At 47.3% G+C, this 23,257-nt stretch overlaps 7 protein-coding genes across 7 annotated transcripts; 3 read left to right on the top strand and 4 right to left on the bottom strand.

The window, feature by feature from the left end:
- Window positions 1-3,834: 3,834 nt before the first annotated feature.
- On the top strand, window positions 3,835-4,764 carry DFJ58DRAFT_843201 (uncharacterized protein; the record flags this gene model as incomplete). The annotated part of the gene is made up of 4 exons (XM_041392928.1): window positions 3,835-4,048; window positions 4,107-4,315; window positions 4,371-4,541; window positions 4,594-4,764. 4 exons carry the CDS (start codon window positions 3,835-3,837, stop codon window positions 4,762-4,764), a joined length of 765 nt encoding a protein of 254 aa, XP_041241837.1.
- Window positions 4,765-6,165: 1,401 nt separating this feature from the next.
- On the bottom strand, window positions 6,166-7,094 carry DFJ58DRAFT_797821 (uncharacterized protein). Its single transcript, XM_041390650.1, has 3 exons — window positions 6,797-7,094; window positions 6,478-6,750; window positions 6,166-6,406 (listed from the first exon to the last, which is right to left on the bottom strand). Exons 1-3 carry the CDS (start codon window positions 7,022-7,024, stop codon window positions 6,206-6,208), a joined length of 702 nt encoding a protein of 233 aa, XP_041241836.1. The 5' UTR covers window positions 7,025-7,094; the 3' UTR covers window positions 6,166-6,205.
- A 2,044-nt stretch (window positions 7,095-9,138) lies between these two features.
- Window positions 9,139-10,473, bottom strand: DFJ58DRAFT_730178 (uncharacterized protein; the record flags this gene model as incomplete). Its single annotated transcript, XM_041385848.1, has 3 exons — window positions 9,139-9,700; window positions 9,749-9,848; window positions 9,897-10,473. The coding sequence occupies 3 exons, from the start codon at window positions 10,471-10,473 to the stop codon at window positions 9,139-9,141; spliced, it is 1,239 nt and encodes a 412-aa protein (XP_041241835.1).
- A 2-nt stretch (window positions 10,474-10,475) lies between these two features.
- DFJ58DRAFT_663265 (uncharacterized protein) lies at window positions 10,476-11,380 on the bottom strand (the record flags this gene model as incomplete). Its single annotated transcript, XM_041382347.1, has 3 exons — window positions 10,476-10,845; window positions 10,897-11,075; window positions 11,132-11,380. Coding segments are annotated over 3 exons (798 nt in total), but the record flags the coding sequence as incomplete, so codon positions are not given.
- Window positions 11,381-11,494: 114 nt separating this feature from the next.
- Window positions 11,495-11,671, bottom strand: DFJ58DRAFT_624205 (uncharacterized protein; the record flags this gene model as incomplete). The annotated part of the gene is made up of 1 exon (XM_041381083.1): window positions 11,495-11,671. A coding segment is annotated over one exon (177 nt), but the record flags the coding sequence as incomplete, so codon positions are not given.
- A 953-nt stretch (window positions 11,672-12,624) lies between these two features.
- On the top strand, window positions 12,625-13,873 carry DFJ58DRAFT_843197 (uncharacterized protein; the record flags this gene model as incomplete). The annotated part of the gene is made up of 4 exons (XM_041392927.1): window positions 12,625-13,025; window positions 13,087-13,190; window positions 13,246-13,419; window positions 13,470-13,873. The coding sequence occupies 4 exons, from the start codon at window positions 12,625-12,627 to the stop codon at window positions 13,871-13,873; spliced, it is 1,083 nt and encodes a 360-aa protein (XP_041241832.1).
- A 6,140-nt stretch (window positions 13,874-20,013) lies between these two features.
- Window positions 20,014-23,257, top strand: DFJ58DRAFT_717209 (uncharacterized protein; the record flags this gene model as incomplete). The annotated part of the gene is made up of 12 exons (XM_041384339.1): window positions 20,014-20,193; window positions 20,264-20,408; window positions 20,535-20,740; window positions 20,788-21,002; window positions 21,045-21,159; window positions 21,207-21,367; window positions 21,418-21,794; window positions 21,865-22,087; window positions 22,239-22,462; window positions 22,512-22,808; window positions 22,830-23,030; window positions 23,118-23,257. The coding sequence occupies 12 exons, from the start codon at window positions 20,014-20,016 to the stop codon at window positions 23,255-23,257; spliced, it is 2,484 nt and encodes an 827-aa protein (XP_041241831.1).

Here is a 23,257-nt window from a genome sequence, read left to right as displayed (position 1 = left end):
AGCAAGTGCTGAAAATCAGAGGCAGAGCCACACCAATCAGCATCAGAGGTCAACGTGAATCCATGAGAAGGCAGCCTGACGACAGTCAAAAGAAGAGCACGTTGAGACGGTGTTGAGACACTCATTAGCTCATCATGATTATCCCGATGATTCCAGCAAACACAGTGGACGAGAGAAGGATCGCCAAGATAACAGCCAGATGCAAAAAGAAGATCATGAATAGCATTAACTCGACTGGAAAAAGTAACGAGGGCTTCAGTAGGCGACATAACAACTGAATGAGGACGTTGAACCTCACAAGAGAGTGTCTTACCAATGTATTATCGGATAATTCCGAGTCATGTGACAAGACGGATGAACGAGTAAACACATATGTACAGTGCCGAGATCACAGCCATAAGAGTGCTGGAAAAAGGAGAATGTACAGCACATAAAAAAGGCACAAGAGACCTGCGCACGTGATGGAGTATGCCTAGTCTCCCATAGTCCTTTGTCAGGAAGGCCAATTTTCTGATGGGAGGAATTCCACGTCCAAGTAAATATCTAAAATTGAAATTGTGGGTCGTACACTACCGGTGCACCGCAATACACGTGTCGCAGTGAACAGATGCGGGGCACACAAGATCTCACGCAGATCTGTCTTGTAGTGCGCCAGATCTCACGCAGATCTGCCCTAAGGCCTGAACTGTTCGCATGAGGGACAGCAAATAAATACGGACTACCGGCGTGACGAAAGGCAAAATTCAACTCTGAAATACTAATAGGACAACGGCAGTTGCAACAAAGTCCAAAAAGTCAAACAAAATACAACAACAGGATTAAGCAGGAAAACACAGTCAGGGACTGGAAAAAGGAAAGAGCCGGCGGAGTCGGGAACTAGCGCGTCAACAGCGCTATGATTTATTTAGAGAAGGAAAATAGTCGTACCTTCCGTATTATACCGGTGACATGGTTCACAAAGTTATGACAACTAATCAAGACCATAATGTAGCTGCCCAAACAAATTGTTTATTGGCAGATCTTGTTGTGACTAAATTACTACTAGCTACTTCATTACTTGTACTCGAATGTTGTACCGTGGTTCTGATAGTCCCGATGTTGTGCCACATCCGCAACCCCAACAAGCAAGGAAAGAAAGCAGGCATAAAGAGACGATCGGACTTAGACCAACCAAAACAGGTAGTGGGCCCTGCCATGGATGTGGCCCTGCACGACTTATTAGTTATTTATCATTGTTTGCGGGGTGAAAAAATTCAGGGGCGAAAGCGCGAAGAGGCGAAAAAGTGAATCCTGAGACGTCCTCGAAAGAATGTTCCCCTGTGTTCCCCTATAAACTTTGTCTCACTCTGATAATACTTGGGAATGAAATTGATTTTTTTTTCACAAGAGGGGAAAATGAGCCCCTTATATACTACTAGACTAGTGGCTGTGCTACTGATTACTAATGTACTATAGAATATTCCAGAATGTTTGAGAAAGAGCAATAGAATCTTATAGAATATCATAGAATGTCATGGAATGTTATGGAATGATTAGTAAGATACTCATAGAATGTTCTAGATTACTCAGCAGAGGCTGTGCTACAGGTCCTTCTAGCACTGCCTAATTGCTGTGCATTTGATTACCAATCCTTTGTCCAACCAATCACATAAAATGGATTTTCTTACTAATTATCACCTACTGACATTGTTCAAATATTGAGATGATAATGTAAAAAATGTTAAGATGTTGTTTATGTCTCATAAGATGTGAAAATGTGTAAGAAAATTATGAAAGGTGTGGGAAATTGCTGACTAATGAAAAATTAAGGGTTTTGACACTGATTTGTGTGCAAGATAAGTATTTAATTTGAACCGCTAAGCCATAGTTTGGTGATACATGCTCAGAAATGTCCAAATTAAATTGAAGTAAGGTATATAAAATTCAGGGGATGTTCATAGACTAAAGTAAGGACTAGCATGTGTCATAAATTTACCATGACCATGTACAAAACAGGTTTCATGCATGTCACTGCGATGATCAAGATAAGGCGATGGTCTCTTCTGTAGTCTTCCGCTTCCAAGTAAGCCTAAGTTCTCAACCATGAACATATAGCTGATTTGGCAGAGGGAGATTTACGTACCTGACAGAGTCATGCCTTCAAGTAAACGTTGCAGGTCTTCGACATGATCAGCATGGGTGACAGTGGATGGCGAGGAACTGCAGGACATTGTAGATTTGAACAAGGAAATATGTGATGATACCTGGAACCGAGTATGATATGAAAGCTTGCGGATATCGCAATGATTAGTCACCATATGAGACAGGTTGATATCGTCCTTTGGGAGGCAGTTAGTCAGGCATAGAAAAATCTTTGCTCGTAAAATCATACTTGGCGTGTCAGACTTTTCTCTGAAATATGGGAGATTCTGGGAAACGGCGAACTCGCACCAATTTGTCCCTGAGGTCCATTCGGTGCATGAGAACCTCGAGGGATAAAAACAGACTCCCCACCAACTCCATCTCGAAGATAGTCAAACATAGGACACTGGTCCAGCAAGCACACATATTGCAGTAACATATCTCCGTATTATACGAGTGGACGGATGTGCATAATATCCCGTATGATATGGGCCAGTGGACCATGGGCCGAGGGTAGATATATCCTCGACTGTGACGGATGGGCCAGGAGTGTTATTATTCCCGATGGAGACGGGTGGGCCCAGGTGGGGAATATGTAAAGTAGATGGGTGGGCCAATGGACATGAATTTTCAATAGACGGATCGGCCGAGGTAGTTGGATATTATGTAGATGGGTGTACCAAGGTAGATATGTATCAAATAGCCGGGTATATCAAGGGTGCTTGTTATCACATAGACAGGTGGGCCCAGATATATATCATATTAGACGGGTGGGCCGACGAATTAATATTATTTTGTAGACGGGTGGGCCGAGGGAGCGGTAAAAGATGTATTATATACAGGTGGGCTGACGGGAGACATATATTGCATAGATGGGTAGGCCGACATGGGGGTATATAAGATAGACGGGTGGGCCCAGGAGAATGATAATTGTAGACATGGTGGAGCTCAGCTAGTTGTATATCATCCAAATCAAAGGAGGTGATTATTCGAAGTCATCAAATGATGTGGTATGGCACGGAGCTTTGCAAAGGGGTGAAGTGGAAACTCGAGCGAAGTGTACCGAGTTCCGAGACCCGGGTCTCGACAAACGAATATGTGATGTCCAGCACACTTCCGATCATCTGGTATTTCATTGAGCAATGGATGATAATAGATCTTTGAAAGCCAACATCATCCAAGCCTACCAAATGCCAAATGCCAAGTTCCGACCACCGAAAATTGAGTGAAGTGTACCAATATCTGAGCCCCAACTATTGAATCCCGAAAATCGACCATCGAGTCCCGACTATTGAGTCCCGACTACCGAGTCATGAAACCCGACGCCTGACCATTGAATCCTGACAATCGAGTATTGAGTCCCAACCAACGAGTCCCATATATCGAGTCCTGACCATCGAGACCCGAGACCCGACGCCCAAGACCCGAGACCCGAGATTCGAGACAAGTTCCAACTATGGTGTCCCGGGTATCAAAATCGAGTGAAGTGTACCGAGATCCGAGGCCCGGGTCTCGACAAACGAGTATCTGACATCCAACAGACTTCCAATCATGTGGTATTTCATTGAGCAATAGATGATAAGAGATAATAGATCTTTGAAAGCTCAGATCATCCAAGGCTCCCTTATCTGATCCTCTCAATCTCCACCCCCTTTAACACCAAAGTGCGGACATTCAGGATTCAGCTTCTGATCTCACAAGATCAATTCAATCATGGATGTTTCTTCCACTTCCGATGATGAAATAACCCTCTTGCGCACTTGGGCCCTGACTGTCACTCATGTGGCATGTGATTATACGGAACAGAAATTCAATGCAGAGAAGACAGGAGGAGACCCAGTTATACCTTCTCCAAACCTAGACACTGATCTGGTGATGGCTTGTGATCAATTGGTTGATCAGCTCATAAAGGCATATAAAAATCCCAGTGAGTCTTCCTGCAGATTCGTAAAATTCGTTTTATCAGTCAAATTGCTCCATCACAGTTCAGATGCCAATCGATATTGCAAGATATAGCAAATTGATCTCCCCAAAGGACACGGGGCATAATGAAGAGAGAGAGGAAAAGTTGCTCGAGAGGTGTCCTCCTGGCCATGAGGGCACAAAGTTGATCGACATACCCGCAACAATTCTTGATGCATCCAGTGCCATCATCGCATGGTACCTCCTAGACGCCTTGACCGATGCCACCCAGGTGTGTTATATATATTGTGACTGGATGGATATTGAACATCAAATGGTATGTACAGAATGAAATTTGGGCAGCCTCAGATTTGCTAGCTCCCATGCTCGAACAAAGCATAAAGCTCGATGGGATTTGGCGGACTAATCAACAGTGGTTCACACCAAGCTCGGAAAATGATGTCCTAACTCCCGGATGCGTTAATTTATCTCCGGCATGGTTTCACCAGGGGCACGAGGTAGGATCTGATGAGATGGCGATCTCGGTAGTTAAACTCACCAATCCCATAGAATCAGTCCGATCCGGAGGTATCTGCATCATTGAAGGGACCATCCTCCGAGAACATCCTCAAAGCCATTGCAAGGCCAGCAGCCATTGCCACAGCGGCACTCAGGGTGATGCATCCTGAGCAGTACTGGGCAGGGTTGCAAGCCTTTGCGAGCCTCGGAGAAAAGGCATGAAGCAAGGAACTGCTGAAGATGTCAGAGACTCTCCAGTACTGGGCAACGGTGTTTAACAGCCTCACTGTCATATGCAATCGGGAAACCCCGAATCATCGAGACCCCTCATCGATTTCTGAATGCTTCGATATTCTCACTAGTGTGGGGAATTATTCTAATGCTCGGATGAATATGCCAAGCCTGCAGCTGGAGTCAAGGTACGATCCAGGGTGCATGATTGCATTTTCGGGAAGGATTGTCAGACACGCGGTTCATGCAGTGGAAGGGGATCGGATTGCCTGGGCATGGTATATGAGGGATGCTGTTCATGTTTATGCTGGGATTCCGTCGTGTGGATGGGCAAGGTTGGATTGGAAGAAGTAGAAAGGTAGTTACCCGTGTTAGTACCCACCTTCAAATACATGATACTAGATGTCAGGCACTCCATACTCAACATTCGGGTTTCGGGTCTTGATAGTCGGGACTCGATATTCGAGTATATTCCATAGTGATGTTGTACACATTTCACTGACTACCGAGTACCGGGTTTTGGGTTTCGGTACACGGTACCTGGTACTTGATAGTCGGGACTCGATATTCGATTTCACTGACTACCGAGTACCGGGTTTCGGTACACGGTACCCGGTACTCGGTGATTCAAGAAAACAACTCCCAAAATTGATGAGTGTCATGTTTTGAGTTTTGTTTTGATTTGTTTTGAGTGTCGAATCTCGGGCTTCGGGCTTCGGGTTTCGGGTCTCGATAATAGGGACTCGATACTCGATGGTCGGCACTCACATCTCGGGCTTCGGGAGTCGATTGTCGGGACTCGATAGTGTGGATTCGGGTTTCAAGACTTGGTACCCGGTACTCGGGTTTCGGTACTCGGTGATTCAAGAAAGTGTCGTGTTGTTTTGAGTTTTGATTTGTTTCGTGTCGAATCTCGGGCTTCAGGCTTCTTGGGTTTTGGGTTTTGGGTTTTGGGTCTCGATATTGGGGACTTGATACTCGATGGTCGGCACTCAAATCTCGGGCTTCGGGAGTTGATTGTCAGGACTCGGGTTTCAAGACTCGGTAGTTGGGACTCGATAGTGCGGATGTGGGTTTCAAGACTCGATTGTCGGGACTCGATGGTTGGGACTCAATGGTTGGGACTCGATAGTCGGGCTGTGGGACTCGATTGTCAGGACTCGGTGGGGACTCAAAACTCGCAACTCATAGCAATGTTCGAGTTTCAAGTCTCGTCTCAAATCTTGGGCTTCGGGACTGGATATCCGGGACTCTATGTTTGGGACTCAATATTTGGGACTCAAGATATCTGGATCTCGATACTCAAGATTTGGTATGCAGGACTCAGCATATAGCAATAGGTCAGATATTCGAAAGTCAGTATGTAATTTTCAGTACTTATTTCATCATGTACAGAATTTAGACTTCAACATTCTGAACTGAAGGACTAGAACTACTCTGGTCCCCCTGGGTTCAATTTGGTTAGGACGGTGGTGTACATCTGAATCTCTGCCATCTTTTCACGGATGCCAGCTTGTTGATCCTCAATCACTGTCAGGAGGTGTTCCCTCATCCACCTCAGTGCCTTCAGTGTTGCAACCGAGCTTTCATCCACCTGCTCGGGAACAACAAGACATTCGTCCTCAACGCCAGACTAGAAAGGATTAGTCATCACTCAAGGAAATTCTGTAAAAGTCTTACTAGCCAATGCTAGTAGTGACAGACCCAATTAGCGAATACCTGATCCCATGGCCATAATTCGTTCGGGATGGCAGTTGATCTGGTCCACCATTGAGTACCATAGGTGGATACAATGCGGGAGGGATCCCCCAGATCTGCAACGTCTTGAAACTGGCATAGGTGGGATGAAAAGATGTGGTCTGGAACCATGTTCCAGGTGAGCTCGGGAATCAACTGAAGAATATGAGCAACCGGGCTCGGAACAACCAAAATGATGTTCCTTGCAGCTGAGTACTGCAGGATGGGAGTCACAAAAGTCTGTTGGAAATGTCAGCATTGACCACCACAGTCATCAGCCTCTTACAGCTATCTCCCATTGCAGCCCGGCTTTAAAGTGCGTGATCCGAGTAGCAGAAGGCTCCTGGGTGTGGGCAGCCTCCATCTGATATTGAGAGATGGACGCTTGGATGCGAGATGCAGCCATTGACATTGTAGCTGCAATATCTGCCTGAGTGAGTGTGAGGGGTCGGAACCCATTGCCGGAAGTCTGAGAATTAGAAGGGGATGTTGGGGGAGTATGCAATACAGACATGGTTAATGCAGGATTATGAAGCTGGAAATGACAATGACAATGGCAGTTGGTTTGGAGGTCAAGATATGAGCCACTGGTTGATTGATAAAAATTTTCAAACTCCGACATGGGTCGACCCGGCCAATTCCTGGGACTAAAATGTTTGGGTCAAAGTAGCTGTTTCATATCATTGGCAAAAAAAATTCATTCATCTCGAGTGTCATATCCCGTATTCTGGACCTACGTCCGATGATGTTCCCACGCCTTCCGGATGCACATCCGGACCTCCATACCCTTATCCATGACTCCATACCCTTATCCATGCCTGCAGTCCTCCAGTCCACTATCGGTTTGGATCCGTACACCTTCATACATCCATATATCCATACCTTCGGACCTCCGCAGCTAAGCCTGCTTCATCCACCCTTGATCCCATCGGATCCGAGCTCATCCTACCTGAGACTTTACCTTCCCTAGACTACCAGATGATATCCATGATATATATCCTAGTCTCGTCTTCACCTAGATCTCCGGATCCGCTCATCCGATATCCAGACGCCTCATCCGATATCTCTAGACCTCCGGATCCGACCTATACTCATATCCGAAGCTCAAACCTTAAATCAGCGTCTATCTCCTTATGGTAATCCTCTTGACTCCGGACTTCGGTTATCTGTGTTTCCGTCTTGCTTATTGATCCTTGTACTTTGTTCATCTCCGAGTTCATTTGTTTATGTTCCGTTCATACTTACCAATATGTTTCCACATGCTCGTACATAGCATTTGTCTTCAGCTTACTGATCCTCTCGGATCCCGTCCAGTATATAAACCTCTGTACAACTCCTGTAAAGTTTCCTCAGTTTGAATATCATCTTAGATTCTGCTCAACATAGACTTGCTCTCTCACATCCTAGACTTCACTCATTCTGATCTCGGACTTCGGTCCATCTTAGTATTGCCTTTCCTTAGGCCTAGGGAAGGATTCCCTAGGCCAACCTTCCGGTCCTCCGGATTTATCCTTCCGTCTATATCCATGCTTAGGGATTGACTCCCTAAGCCGAAGCTTTGCCTTTCCGGCACTTCCTGTCTTTCCGAGACTTCTGTCTAAACCCCGTCTATCCAACTCTACCATAGTGTAGTCTACCTCCGTCTGTTTCTACTCCGGACCTTGTCTGTTGTAGCCCTTGTTCTCTTGTCCTAGAATCCTGTCCGCTCCTCCGGTCCTCCGGACTTCGTAACCTTCGGACTTCGTAACCTTCGGACTTCGTAACCTTCGGACGTCGTAACCTTCGGACGTCGTAACCTTCGGACGTCGTAACCTTCGGACATCGTAACCTTCGGACGTTGTAACCTTCGGACGTCGCAACCTTCGGACGACGCAACCTTCAGACGTCTTAACCTTCGGACCTCCGGACGTCCTGTCCTTCGGACCACTCCTCCTACCCTATCCTGCTTTGGACTCTGTCCCTTGCAGCCTATCTTCTATGTGTTTCCATCTAGGGAGCTTACCTTCGGATCTAATGCAGCGGGTGAAACTCTTGCAGAGTTTCCTATACTCATCCGAAAGTTTCCCGTGCTCATCCCGAAGTCTCCAGCACTCAACCAGAGTAGCCAGCCTCCGGAAGTTCCTTCGGACTTCGTCAGATTCCCATCTGGACTTCATTCTGAAATTAGGGCATGTACTTGGGTAAGGGCACAGCGCACGAGCTGAGGCCAAGCCCTTCGATCCGTCTACCCTTGAGCTACACTAACATCGACACTTAAACCGTCTCAGTGAAATGCTTGTTAGATGATACATTTGGGATGCTTCCGGTAGCATCCCCGAAGTGTTTCCCAATGATTCCGCATCCGTCACACATTGGTTGCTATCACAGAAAAGTTCATGTCCCTCTCCATTGAACATCTTCCTCCATCGATCCCGTAGTGCCTTTTGCCCGGAACCAATGACTCGAAAATTCGGAGACTCTGTCAGCTGAGCGCGGGACACATCAAGCATGCCCGAACTCACATTCCTCATTCCACGAGTGATCGGGACCCCCAAGGTCGACTTCGACTGACCAGAACCAAGCGAGGGACTCGTTTCGCTGACCTCGGGCATTTGGATCGCCGACGGCAGTGCTGATTTTGAGTTGCTCTCAAAGCAGGGGTTTGTATTTCTGAACCTGGTCTTGCCCTGGCTCCAGTTGCATCATTTGCTTCCTCGTCTTCGTATATATACTGGCATGGAGGGACACCGCCTGCTGCACCGACGTCACCTGGGACCAAGCTTGAGTTTTCAGGGCCTGGGATTTGGCTTGCCTAACTGTTGTTCGAAACAGAACCACCTTGTTGCACAAGTGAATTCGGAGGTTGTGAAGGGAGTCATTGGCCTGCCCTTCACGAAGAGACTTCTCCAGCGGAATGAGATCGTCTGCCATACAGCGTCTGCATCGATCTACCCTGAGGTTTGATGGCAATGGGATTACAGTGAGCTCAGGGGAGTTTGCCCATGTGTCAGATGTCTTGGTGAAGTCTGCCAAGTCATCATCGAGATCATCAAGAATGTCCAAGTACAAGTCTTCAGGATCTTCATCTGCATCAAATCCCTCTCCGAGATGCGTAATAGCAGACCGAGTGAATCCATCTATCTGGCCTTGGAGACGATCGCGTTGCCGGGCGATGTCTAACTTCTGTGTCTCGGTAGTTCTTCTACCAATTCTTCAGACCTCGATGAGCAATGCGATTTGAGCCTCTTCAATCGCCAACCCCATTGATATCCATGTCGCCACAGACCTGCGAGCAGGTGCTGCATTTCGGGCATTACCCTCCTCTAGTAGCCTAAGCTTGATCTCCTTTTTGCTTGGTGCTGAATGCAAAATTAATTCAGACTTTGATGGAGACAAAGTCAACTAACCCTTCTTGATATTAATCTCATATACATCCATAGCCGCAGGATTATTTATTCTGCTGGACTGAGCGATCCTCTCGCTGGCTAGCCACTCTGTCTTTGAATCGCCGGGTGCTGCTTCATTGAGTATGTCGAAAACCTTTTCACTTTCGGCAATGCCATTCTTCGCCTGCTTGTATTTTCGGCAAAGGGTCCTTTTCATGCGGATTATCTTGCAGAAATTGGAATCATTCATCTGATAATCGAGACATTCTTTTCGATGTGGGGATGACATTCCCCGAGCAGCAGGGGAAATCAGGTTGAGACATGACCATAGGGTCTCCATAATCTCTCCGTCAATCCGACCGATGCCTTCGATAAAATTCGACGCATATCGGACATAGCAGCTGCCCTGATGTCCGTGGATGTGCCACAACCCGATTCCGGGAATGATGGTCAATTCCGGAACCATTTCGAGAAATCGGCTTCGATCCACCCGAACCCGAAAGTGCTTGTTGTATTGACAGTTGATATCATAGAAGGTGACCACCCTGGTGATGCCTTCCATGTTGTGCCGGGCAGCCTCACAAAGGGCATAGTCCATGTTCATTTGTCTGCGAATGATGCATGGTTAACTCGTGAATATCGAATGGCTGGGTCGGCTTGCCTTTCGCCTTTCTGAAAATCTACCATCGAGTGAGGAACAAAGCAACCGTGTCTCGCACAGGCTACTCCCCCAATGCCCATGGATTCCAGCTTGTGCCAAGCTGCATTTGCTTGATTTACTGCCCGGTGATTGTTGCAGCTTGATTTTTCTAAAGTGTCGGCAGCCTCTGCAAGATGCGTTTTATACCTGTCCTTTCCCACCATGAATCCCAACCCATCTGACAGCCAAACTTCATCAAATGGCTTCATGGGATGCAGGTGTTCAGCTTTGAAATTTCCGTCCATAACAAATGACCGGGTGTATTTCCACCTTGGAGTTGTTATTATCGCTGAGGTGACTTCGGTATCGAGGAAGACTCACTCATCAAGTGATTCATCCCCTGAGAAGGACACATTAATCCCAGGCTGAGGACATGCCGGGCAAAATAATGCGAGATCTCCTGCATTTGGGCTGTCGGAGCAATGGCCGAAGCCATGCCATTTCATCGTCTTCAATTGCCTCCACTGTCGGGCGACTCTCATGAGCTCTCGGTATCGGTCCTTGCCCCATGCATTGTCAATATAATGTCCTTTAGATGAGAGAGATATGGCATTACCGGTACAAGGTGTGGAAACATCCTCGAGGTCATTCGCCAGAGCTTGCTGTAATAGTTCATCGCCGAGGTCCCACATTCAAGGTTGTCCAATAGAAAATCATCAAGAACCCTGAAGGTGAACAAAGTCTTCGGCTTGTTAAATGAAGCGGGGAAAAATCCATGTCGAAACATTTGAAGGTCTGGACTCATGGCATTTGGACAATCGCAGCATCGAACCCAGAGGCGATGAACTCTGGACTTGTCAATGATGATGGTGTTTTCCTTTGGCTGGAACTCGGGTCCTGACACAGATGGTAGATCTTCAGGCTCAAGCTGGTCTTCCGGTTCGTCTTCTTCGAACAAGTCCCACCTATCCGTAAGTACCGGACATTGTTTGCCCTCATGACCGAGGTGTATGATGAGTCCGACGTGAGCGAGACAACTTTGCTCAAAGAATTGACCATTCCATTGACTGATCCAATGGAAGGGATTGCAAAGATGTTGACTTCTGCAACAGCCAGTGCAATAGAGTGGCTCCCCAAGACAATCTTGACATTTGTAGACCCCATCCTGGTTGCAGACGACGCATCTCCTATCTTCTGGTGGAGCTTCTCGATCCAGGAGGTGATGCAGATATGATTTCTGCCTTGGCAGCCATTGCCTGAGGTAGTCATTCTGACTCTGGATTTGTTATACTTAGCTATCATTTGAATTGCAATGCAACATTTTACATGAACTTGCCATGGTTTTTGGGAGTTGCAAAGGCTCAAATGAGCCTTGGTCTTGCTCATAAGTATTGTCAGGAATGTCTTCCCAAAGAGGTGGTGCCTCAACAGGCCGAAGTGTTGGTGATTCTGGGGGAGAGCTAGGCATGGACCTGTATGCACGTCTTTTTGTGCTTGCAAGTGGGACCTTGACCCAAATTTTCCTACCTCTGCTTCCCCTTGCTTCTACCCTGTGGGATCTTTGCAGTGGGGTGCATCTACCTATCTTCATATTATTTTCTAAGGCTGCAAGCAAAGCACGAGCTCAGGAATGCGAATAAATTGTTATTGCAATGTGATCTTATGTGGTCTTGATGCGTCATTACAAATTCATTTCCAATAATGGAATTGCGTCCAATATGGGTCAATTAACCAACTGTTAGGCTTTGCTCAAAGTTGAACTTGTCACCGTTATTACTTGCACCTTGCTCATCCTCAGCCCTTTCTGCAATCTCATTCACAATGGCAAGATCAGGTCATTCCACTCAGTTGACTTCCACTTCTGGAAGACATAGGGTGCTGTCAACCACAGACACAGAAGCTCACGGATAACGAAATTTTGGAGTTGAAGCACTACCTTCCTGAGTGGACTTCGGCGAAAAAGGATTGAGAAGAGGGCAGTTTTTACTGCCATAGCTAGGGCTGCCAGGCTATTTGCTCCCAAGGTCGACCAAGCACAATGGAAGAAGAGGAAGCAGGTGATTCATCCTTGCTTCATTCAAAACTAAAATTTTAACATCTTATTCTTCCATGAACTCTCAGATGTACAAGACATGGTTGTTCAACAACCAGAAAAAGAAGGAGAGGAAGGACATGATAAAGTATGGGAGGAAATGGACTCCTAGGCAGGTGATCTACCAGCAGAAACGGGAGGAGGTGCTGAAGAGGATTGAGGATGAGTCTGGGGCAAAGCCAGGAGGTCCCGGTATGTTCAAGCATTATCAGGCGGCTGTAAAAAGAGTCATGGCTGAATTGTCCGATGATGAGTTGGAGAAGGCAAAAGACACGGCCGAAGAATGGTCCAGCAACTTTCCTCCTCCCGAGATACAAGCACAAGGAGCACTTTTCGAAGGAGATGTGGAGGCAATGCGGGATGAGAGTGTTGTGATGTCGGCATGGAAGAATGAACAGGGAGAGGTGCTGTTCGGGATGTAAGTCAATTTTGTCATCGCAGATCATCGCAGATCTTCGATCTCAATACATTTCATGCAGGCACGATGATAACGAGGCATTAGGAGATGGGGAAAGTTTCATGAAGATGAAGGACTGGGAGGACATCGAGCCAGTTTGGCAGGAGTATGCGCAGGAACAATTTGGTGAGTGTTTGATCTCTTGCTACTGGAATGAATTGGTTGATCTTTGTCATGATAGGTGCTGGGGCACGAGATGGTGGGCGACAGGTGAATGGAGGTCGAAAGAGAATCAGGAAGCCTGCTTTTGAACTCGAAATCGATGGGGATGGGATGCCGGTGCTTCCTGACATCACCGAGACAAAACTTGAGGAGAAGAAAGCCATTGTCAGAGCATTTCTCGCATTGCACTATCGTGAGTCCGTCATCGCAACACGCGAACATTTGTTGAATGCATTTATACAGATATCTGTTCTGGGATTGTCAAGGCAGTTGTGCCATGGAGCGCCATCGTACAAAGTCAGGATGACTTTGTGGCAAGAACGTATCTTCCGGCGGATGTGGACTTGAAGGAGCCTTCGAAGTTGCAACATTGGGACACGACCACCTTACTGAATTTCTGGTATGCTCGGCAGGAGACAGGCGAAGGTCCAACATTCCTGTTCAAAGCATGGAGGAACAGAGATGGGGACATGGTAGCCTCGGTTGTATCCGGAAATTCACCTTCTCATCAGACTCATAATGCCAGACGAGTTATGATCCGAAGGCCTCGGAATTCAGCAACCGAAACTGACAGTGATCCCAAGGCCAATCACGAGAGTGATCCAGAGAGCAATCCCAAGGGACAACATTCATCACATGGAGGATGATGCTGATGATGACACAGAGGAACGGTAGATCCCCGCAAAAGAGACCCAGAACAGAGCCTGGTCCTTCGAACAGCACATGAAGGGACAGCGGTCCCACATGCAATTCCAAAGCCTCGCCCGGTCAATGCAGGGAAGACTGGTGCACTGCTGACATCGCGAATGGGCGACCTCCTGACTGGGCTGACTGCAAGAGTCACTCGCAATGTTCAGGAGGATGGTGCAACCGAACGAGTCAATAGGTTGCTGGCGCCGAAGAACATGCGGGGAAAGAAAGCGGTGATTGAGCCATCGGCGAGGACAACCCGGAGTAAGTCAACACAGCAGCCATTGGACACAAGCACTCGAGTGACGAGAGCAAGGGGAAAGAAGTAATGGGCTAATACTACACTACCTGCCATTACCTGCTTGTATTTACATGTCAATGTGTAACTTTCATATATCTGACCTAATATGATATGCAGAGTCCCCACTAGTGAATATTGATTATTGAGTCCCGACTATTGAGTCACAAACATTGAATCCCGACTATCGAACCTCGAGTCCCGAACCCCGAGATTCGTCAAACAGCGAGTCCCGACTATTGAGCGTCGAGTCCCGAGCATCGAACATTGAGTCCCGAATATTGAGTGCCGAGTGTTGAGTCCCGATTATTGACTCCCGAATATCAAACATCGAGTCCCGAGTATCGACCATCGAGTCCCAATCATCAAGTCCCGACTATTGAGTCCCAAGTGTTGAGTCCCAATTATCGAATCCCGACCATCGTGTATCGAGTCCCATTCGACACCCGGGGACATGTATTGAAAAATTTGGTAGTGTACATGATGTGGGGATGTCAATGAAAATTCACAGGTTGCAATGTAGTAATTTACATGGTCAGTTGTTCTTCAAAGTGTTCAATCATGGAATCTACTACCTTGAGCATTTCAATGCTCATCTGTTCAACTCTTTGCAACCTCTGCAGGTCTGCATCAGCTTTTTTCAGTTTGTCGGATGTTTCTGCCCAAGCAGTTCGGAATGGACACTCGGCCTCAATTAGTTGTTGGATGGAAGGGTCAGGAAGACCTCCAGTACGGTGTTTGTAATCATGGAGTCGATCTTGGACGGATTGGTCTTCCAGAAAGATTAGCTCAAAGATAAATGCTCTGCTTTCAGATACTCACATTCTGGGTGTTGGTATTTTCCGAAAGGATGGAGCTCCCGGACCATCAACCGTACATCCTCAATATTGAGCTCCGGCTGGTCTCCAGGGAGTTCGGTAGATGATTTGTTCGGCTTGGGAGATAAGATCAGTCTCCATAATGGTCTAGACTGAATGGACCCACATGAAATAGACACCTCTGAGGTAGCTGGAGCAAAAGTGGGAGGATCAGCAGAGTCCAGCAACTCATCAACATCAATGACATCATCCTCAGGCCCGAGGTACAAGTCTGGATCAATGAGACAGCTGGCATCATCAGCTTGACCCGGATGTGATTGATCTTCAAGGGTGAAGTTAGCATGCATGGTGATCCCAGGTCATCAGTAATGTATAGTCATACCGGGTATTGCAGCCGACGCATCCAGGGGGTCCGGATGACATAGAATCATATTCTATGTCATCATCTGGCCCGAGGTATAAGTCATCTATGTCATCTAAGGGATACCCGGTGAATAGATAAGGCATGATAAGAATACAACATACCTAGTGATGCCTGGCCCATAGATGAGTCATCCACATCCATAGAATTATAGTCAGTCACCGGTGGGTCATTAAATCTAACGGCTGGATGGGAACTCATGTGTGGAGAATTGGTGGACTGATTGACTGATGATCTAAAAAACTTCGAAGTTCGACACAAAGCCGGCAATTGCCGAAAGTTGAACAACGACCAAACAAACACAAACAATAAACGATTTTGTGGATCGCCCATCAAATGTCTTGTTTGTTTGAAACTTCATCTTTCTGATAACTGATTTCAATCTGATTTCAAGATCTTTAAATCTCTCAACCCACTCATCATGTCCACTCCAGTTGACAACTCTTTGACCCATCTCAAGGCATCCACTGCCCAGATCATGGCCATCATCAGTGCTGCCCGGCAGATTCCCCCGTGTCCCAGCCACTCGGCTTTGGGAAAACAGGTTGCTACACTTGTGGTATGTATTTTGTTTGGGTGCTTTTTCTTCTCTAACATCTTGGTAGTCTGATGTAGCCAAGGAGTATAGGTCCGGGGATGGTCCTATTCCCGGCCTCATCATTTCATGCTCCAAAGAGCTCCAGCGCATTCGGAACATGGTTCCCAAGGTCTGGCCAGACTGGCACTCCATCAGGTATGACGATCCTCGCATTCTTAGGCACACCTGGTACCCCAAGGTCCTCGCCTGGAACGCCTTAGGCGACCAGACCTTCGATCTCCCAACTGCTGCCCCCCCATCCACAGGTCCGATTCCTGTCAATCTTCTCTCCCCAGCCATCCCTGCCGGCAATGTCACCAGCCCTTCCACCAACCCCACCACCGAGTCCCGGGACAAGGGGAAAGGTAAGGCCGTCTTCGCTGACCCAGACCCCGAGGCAGAAGGGTGTAAGAAGAGGAAGTCCCCCTTGATTTCTGGACTCTCCTCCCAACCCCCAAAATCCACGATGAAGAGTCACAAGCGTCAGAGGTCTGCTCGCGTTGTGAAGTCCAAGGCCATCGTGGAGTCGGAAGATGATGAAGACTCGGTTATGCAGGTATGTCGTCTTGTTCATTTTTTCATTGTCTCTCATTTTCGTGTAGCTACTTTTGGGTGGAGTGCCGGAGGTCGTCCTTCCCCGGCTCTCCACAATTGTCGCAAGGACGCCTGATTCACCTCACTCGCCCTGGGTACCCAAGAAGAAGCCCTTTGGCCCTGCCACAGTAAGTGTCATTTATGCGTCCGGGACTCAGGTGTGTGCTTACATTATACCAGGTGATTGCCGGCAGTCACACAGCAGTTGGGGAGCCCTCCCAGCCCACTCCCGAACCGGACCGGTGAGTACTTTGAAATATCTCAAGTGTCCATACACTAATACAACCAACAGAACAACCCATGCTATGCTTGCCACAAGCACAACTGGCCTTGCGCAACTCGGCCGGACAAGAGGACCGGGGCTCCATGTATGTCGTGCGTCTACTGCACAACAAAGAAGATCAAGTGCACCCCCGCGACTATGGGATCCCCGCCTCCTCGCGATCGTTCTTCCTCTACTACCTGGAAGACGAGGTCCAGAACACCATCCAGGGCTTCCTCCAAGACTCCCTCCAAGGCTCCCCCCGCATCCCAAACCCCCGCCCCCTCCAAAGCTTCCCCTGCCTCCCAGTCCAGGGCCCGAACTCGCAGTCAGTCTCGTGGCTGGGCCGGAACTTCTGGTGTCACTGCTGTGACCACTCCCAAGACCCAGACGCGTGGTCGCAGCAAGACTATCACTGCCGTCAAGGCACCTGCACCTGCACCTGCACCTGCACCAGCTCGTAAGTCACCCGAGTTTTTCATCACCGTCTGACCTTCATTTTCCCTTGTAGCCCTTCCGTCTTCCAGGTCGGCAGTCCCTGCTGCAGCACTTGGGGTGCCCATGCCAGATCTCCATGCCATGTCCATTGCGATTTGAGATGGCGCAGCTCGAATCGCTCTTCTCGAGGCTCATGTGGCAGAGCAGGATGGTAAGATTGACACCCTGCAACGCCTTCATGAAGGCCTTAGGCGCGAAATCATCGACTGGCACCCCTCATTCCCACTTCCTGACACTCCTGCCCCTGCAACATCCATGTTGCTTGATCAATCCGGCCCCCGCACCATGTCACCCCCAGAATCTGCACTCCCTCCTCTGATTGATCTCAGTATGGAAACAATGGCTCCCACACCTGCAGCCCCGACATTCCCGGATGCCTCTGCCATTGAGGGTCTCCTGTTCGACTACAACCAAGTTGTTCATCCAGAGGATCCAGATGCATCCGGCGAAATTGTGGACCCAGGTGATCCAAGCAACCTTGTCCCAGAATATGACTCTTCCAGCAACATGGATGTTGAGGTGGAGGTGAAGGTTGAAGAGTCTTCTGTGGAGGTTGACATGGCTACATAATTGCATAGTGATAGATGTATATACAAGTTTTCAATGAATGTAACCTCTGCCAGTCCATTGATTGAGTCACTGAGTTCCAAGTCCCGAGACCCGAGCCCCGGAATTCGGCACTCGGGACTTGAGACAACAGATTTGAAACTTGAAACTTGAAACTCGAAAGCACTCGAATCTCAGGTCTCGGTACTTGGTACTTGGTATTCGGTAGTCAGTACTTTCGAGTTTCGAATTTTGAGTTTTGTTTCCAATCTTTTGTCTCGCGTGCTGAGTGCCGAATTCTGGGTGTCAGGTGTTGGTACTCGGTTCTCAGTACTCGGTACTTGGTGATTCGAGTCTCGAGACTTGTGACTCGTGATTTACAAATCGACATTTGAAACTTGTGATTTCTGAGAACAATGTGTATTATCTTATGTATTTCTGTACTCATTTCACCGACTACCGAGTGCCGAATCTCGGGTCTCAGGTCTTGGGTCTCGGTATTTCAAAACGACAAAAATGGGTGGCAGCAGAAGTGAAAATTGATTGTGCATTATTAGCTGGATAGTGTTGTGGTAACTTGGTCCCTGTTGCGATGCTGTGCAGGATTCAGCCAGGAAGCTGCTCTGCCATTCAACTCCCCTCATTGCCACAATCAATTATAATCATCATGTTCATTCACTTCAGATGTTATTCTTGTCACTTATTGCTTATTTTATTTTTATGAGTGCTTTTATGTTTTGAAACAAAATCTTAGCTCATGTCAAACTCAACTCTCTTACATGCCGAGTGCCGAATTCCAGGTGTCGGGTGTCGGGTGTCGGGTGTCAGGTGTCGGGTGTCGGGTGTCGGGTGTCGGGTGTCGGTACTCGGTACTCGGTACTCGGTGATTCGAGTCTCGAGACTTGAGACTCAATTCACAAATCGAAATTTGAAACTTGTGATTTCTGAGAACAATGTGTATTATCTTAAGTATTTCTGTACTCATTTCACCGACTACCGAGTGCCGAATCTCGGGTCTCGGGTCTCGGTATTTCAAGACAACAAAAATGTATATCATCTTAAATTTGAATTTTCTTAACTCGAGACTTGAAACTCATAAAAATGTACAATACCTAGGCCTATCTGTCTATATGATACGTATCTGGGCCCACCCGTCTATCTAATAAATAATTCACCTCACCCTTGGCCCACCCGTCTATCTAATATTACCCGACGTCAGCCCACCCATCTATGTAGAATTCCCCACGTCGGCCCACCCGTTTATCTAATATGACCCCACATCGGCCCACCCGTCTATCTAATAAATAACTCACCTCACCCTCAGCCCACCCATCTATCTAATATTACCCCACGTCGGCCAACCCGTCTATGTAATAAATAATTCCCCTCACCCTCAGCCCACCCGTCTATCTATTATTACCCCACGTCGGCCCACCCGTCTATCTAATAAATAACTCACCTCACCCTCAGCCCACCCGTCTATCTAATATCACCCCACATCAGCCAACCTGTCTATGTAATAAATAATTCCCCTCACCCTCGGCCTACCCGTCTATCTGATATTACCCCACGTCGGCCCACCCGTCTATCTAATAAATATTTCACCACTCCCTCGGCCCATCCGTCTACAAAATAATACTAATATGTCGGCCCACACGTCTATATAATACTATTTGCTATACATCTCTCCTCAGGTCTATAATATATGTCATTCCTACTCTACATATTACCCACATGGGCCCACCCATCTCCATAATAATATTTCTCCCGGCCCATCCGCTATCGTCGATGATATATATAACATCAGCATAGATGGGCCCACCCGTCTCCATCGGAAATAATATGCCTCCCGGCCCACCCGTCAACATCGGGAATATACATAACATCGGCCCATAATCCGCTGGCCCGTATTACACGGGATATTATGTAGGTCGGGTGACCCGTATAATACGGGATTTGTCACTGAAGGGGCTCACAAGCAGCCGGCTATAAGGAGCGCAGGGAAACTCGTCTTCAAGGCAAGTCTTTATATTTAAAGTGGCTAGAGATGATTGAAACCAAAATACATACCTTCTGTAAAGCAATGACTGTTGACGAGCGTCGAACTCTTGAAGCGCTCAGAGATGACCCCGCTCTCCTTCCTAACTTCAAGGAGGACACAGAGGACTTCAATTTTGGCGACGTTTGCAATGGCACTGAATCACTTCCCATTAGTCACGCTGGCAGTGAGTTCAGTGACCTTGCAAGAGATGTTCTGGGAGATGTCTGGAGAATGTGAGTGTTTGTCTACTTGTACTGAGCAGCTACTTACAAATACCTTTATAAATGGACAGAATGGTACTCAAGGAATGCGTGTTGACAATCGCACTCATCAGGATCGTGTTCTGCGCAGGAACGAAGCTTTTAGCAAACAGATCCCTGCAATGACTGACGCGTACCTCGTCTGGAGTTTAGAAAAATCTAAGATGGGGCACCAGAGTTTTTTGATCAATTTCGCAATAAAGAGCTTGATGAGGGTAGCAAGTGGGTAATGACTGTCGTAGATGCTTTTTATAAGTGACACTGACTGCCTCGATGATCACATTATCTAATACGCATGTGCAGTTGCTGAGAAAGTGATACTTAAAATATCTTCTACAGATCATACCGTCGCCTCCGCACTTGTCCGTCAAGGTGTTCTACCTTGTTCTCCAATATCACCGGTGGTGGGTATAACTACCGAAGCCCTTGAACTGTATCGTGTGGCACATCTTAGGAGCCTGCATCTTTTGGTTCAAGCATTTGTGAAAACTATGTGTGATCTACATGGGGTACATTTTCTCACTTTTCAGCCTTTGTACTCACTAAACATAAGCAGGTTGAATTTCAGCACCATTTATTACAACAATTTTCTATCGTGTTCGACTTATACCTCCAAATCAAACAATGTGTAGCCACCATGGTAGCAAAAGCACTCCAACGGGACTCACCTGACTGGCGTCTCAAGCACACATGTCCGGCATGTTCATACAAGCTAGCTAATGAGGAGCAGTTAACCTTCAAGATGTTATACGCTATGGACGGAAACGATTCGTTGAAATGAGTACTCCATCGATCTCTGGACGATGACGACAGTCTCAGCATATCGTCCAAACTCCCTACCGGTCAGGTACTCACCAGCGACCGCTACCTCTCTTGTACTTTCATAGATCAGTTTAAACAGGACTTGCTGCCTGAAACAGGCAACGAGGTGAGTCGTTGATATACCTTAGTTAGCCGTTATTAACCGTTTGTCAGAGCACATCAGCAGATAACCTGTGTGAAGGCCGTTGGAAGAATATGGACGATATGAAGACAAAGAAAGCCTGGGGTATATACGATGAAACGGGTGTCTTCATGGCTGTCTGCCATCATGGGTTTTGTCTCCTCATTGTGGACATGGTGCAGAGCGGAGAACTGTAAGTAATGTACTTTTTTCTTCTTCTATTTTTGACAGATATCCTCACAGTGCAAAGTACCCATTGGCCGTTGTTGCCAGGCTATTGGATGTATTTGGTGACAGCTTAGGTGGTGGGTATGATATCGGGTGTCAATTCAAGGTTACCCTCAATAATAGTTCTCTTGGTCTGCTCGTACATTCACTGAATCATACCTGCCTGGTTGGCACATTCCACGGACATGCGCACAGACATTTATGTCAGCTTTTTTTGCTCACAACTTACATTAAAGGCCTGGGACTTGAGGACCTCGAAACGTGCGAATGCACATTTTCTAAATCAAACTCCCTTGCATCATCCCTACACTATGCCAGTGTATTCCACCGCCAACAAGCCATTGACTCGTATTTTGAGCACAATGATGATTTTGAGCTATACGCAAATCTTTGTAAGTACTTAATTAATCTATCATACATATGCGAGCACTGACAATCCCCACTCCTCGGTCCTGACACTAGCTAATTTTTTACACAACAACTATAAACAAGCCCTCGACATATTAGCAAATGGCAATGCTATGCTACCGAACATGATGCGAGATCTTGGAGTCGCAGATGACAGCGTGTTTGAACGTTGGCTGGAGGAGGAAAAAGTCTATTTGAAAGGTTTAATGCAGGAGCCCGAAGAAGAAACATTGCAAATGGAATATTGGCAAAGGTTAGTCAATCTGAAGGCGAGCAGGTGAGTTTTTTTTTCATATGTATCTTGTGCTACTAAAGTCTCCTTCATGCAGCGTTGCTCTCGATGCTGCAATGGCTATGTTTTCACTGGATTCCCAAAACGACATCGCATCTTATGATACCCAGGTTCGAACCACACACAAGGCCGAAAGTACACGATGTCATGTTGTGGAGGACTACAAGAGGAACTTGAAGCTCGTACAAGTACTAGAATGCAAACTGGAGGTCATCATGCGCTGGGTTCCAGAAGATGCTGAGTGGCAGAAAGCGGGGAGACTTGTTGCTAACAGGAGGTACCAACGGGCACTGGACCGTCTGGAGGGTCTGGTCGTGGCACATATTTTTGAGCTTACAAAAATGAACAGAGCAGGGACAGGTAAGGTTCAGTAAAGTGTCACTTGCCTGCATTGATCATATTGTTCAAGGCTATAGACTACGCAAGCACATCGTGAAAGTGTTACAGATGCATTCAGTGGCCATCAGATCCACTCTCAATACTTACAACACCATTGCCACTGCGATGTCCCCTCCCCAGCAAACACTCAAGTGGGAGGAGGTCGTCGACTACGCATTCCTAGCTGACTTTGACCTGCTATGCAACACACGTGCAGATGTTTCGCAAGTCCCTTGGTCTACACCTGGAGCTCGCAGTGCAATGGACCTCTATTTTAAGATGTGCCAGGTGCGGGAGGAGATTTCTCGTCTCAATGTTGAGATACGCCGTCTGGTCACATGTATATGAGACGGGGACAGCTATTTGCGAACGTGTGAGGATCAGCTCAAGTTCCTCAGCCCAGCTCTTGCGCATCAACTTGCCATTCATTGCAACACTCAAGGCCGGTTCAACACACACCATTTGAAGAGGCTTCACAACATATCCACACTCCCAGGTTTCAGTGGGACATTGGTTCCTGGTCTCAGTGCACGCATGGGTTTGGGAGAGAGTGCCAGCATGCCAGATGTGATCCCTGTATATGTGCTTACCGACAACATGCCCATGAATAGCTCATCATCGCCTGTACTATGTGCAGATACGCATGAGGATCTATATGAGGAGGAGCAAGAGGAAGAGATAGCAGAGGAAGCGTCCAGGAACTTGCAGGACATCCTCCTCATCACTGATGATTTTGCACGGCTCAAGCTTAATGATAGCTTAGTTGACTCATCTTAA

Source organism: Suillus subalutaceus (genome assembly GCF_016647625.1).
Source record: "Suillus subalutaceus strain FC151 chromosome Unknown DFJ58scaffold_84, whole genome shotgun sequence".
NCBI classification, from domain to species: domain Eukaryota; kingdom Fungi; phylum Basidiomycota; class Agaricomycetes; order Boletales; family Suillaceae; genus Suillus; species Suillus subalutaceus.
The sequence above is the reverse complement of the archived record's forward strand: the minus strand, read 5'-3'. Positions and strand labels throughout refer to the sequence as shown.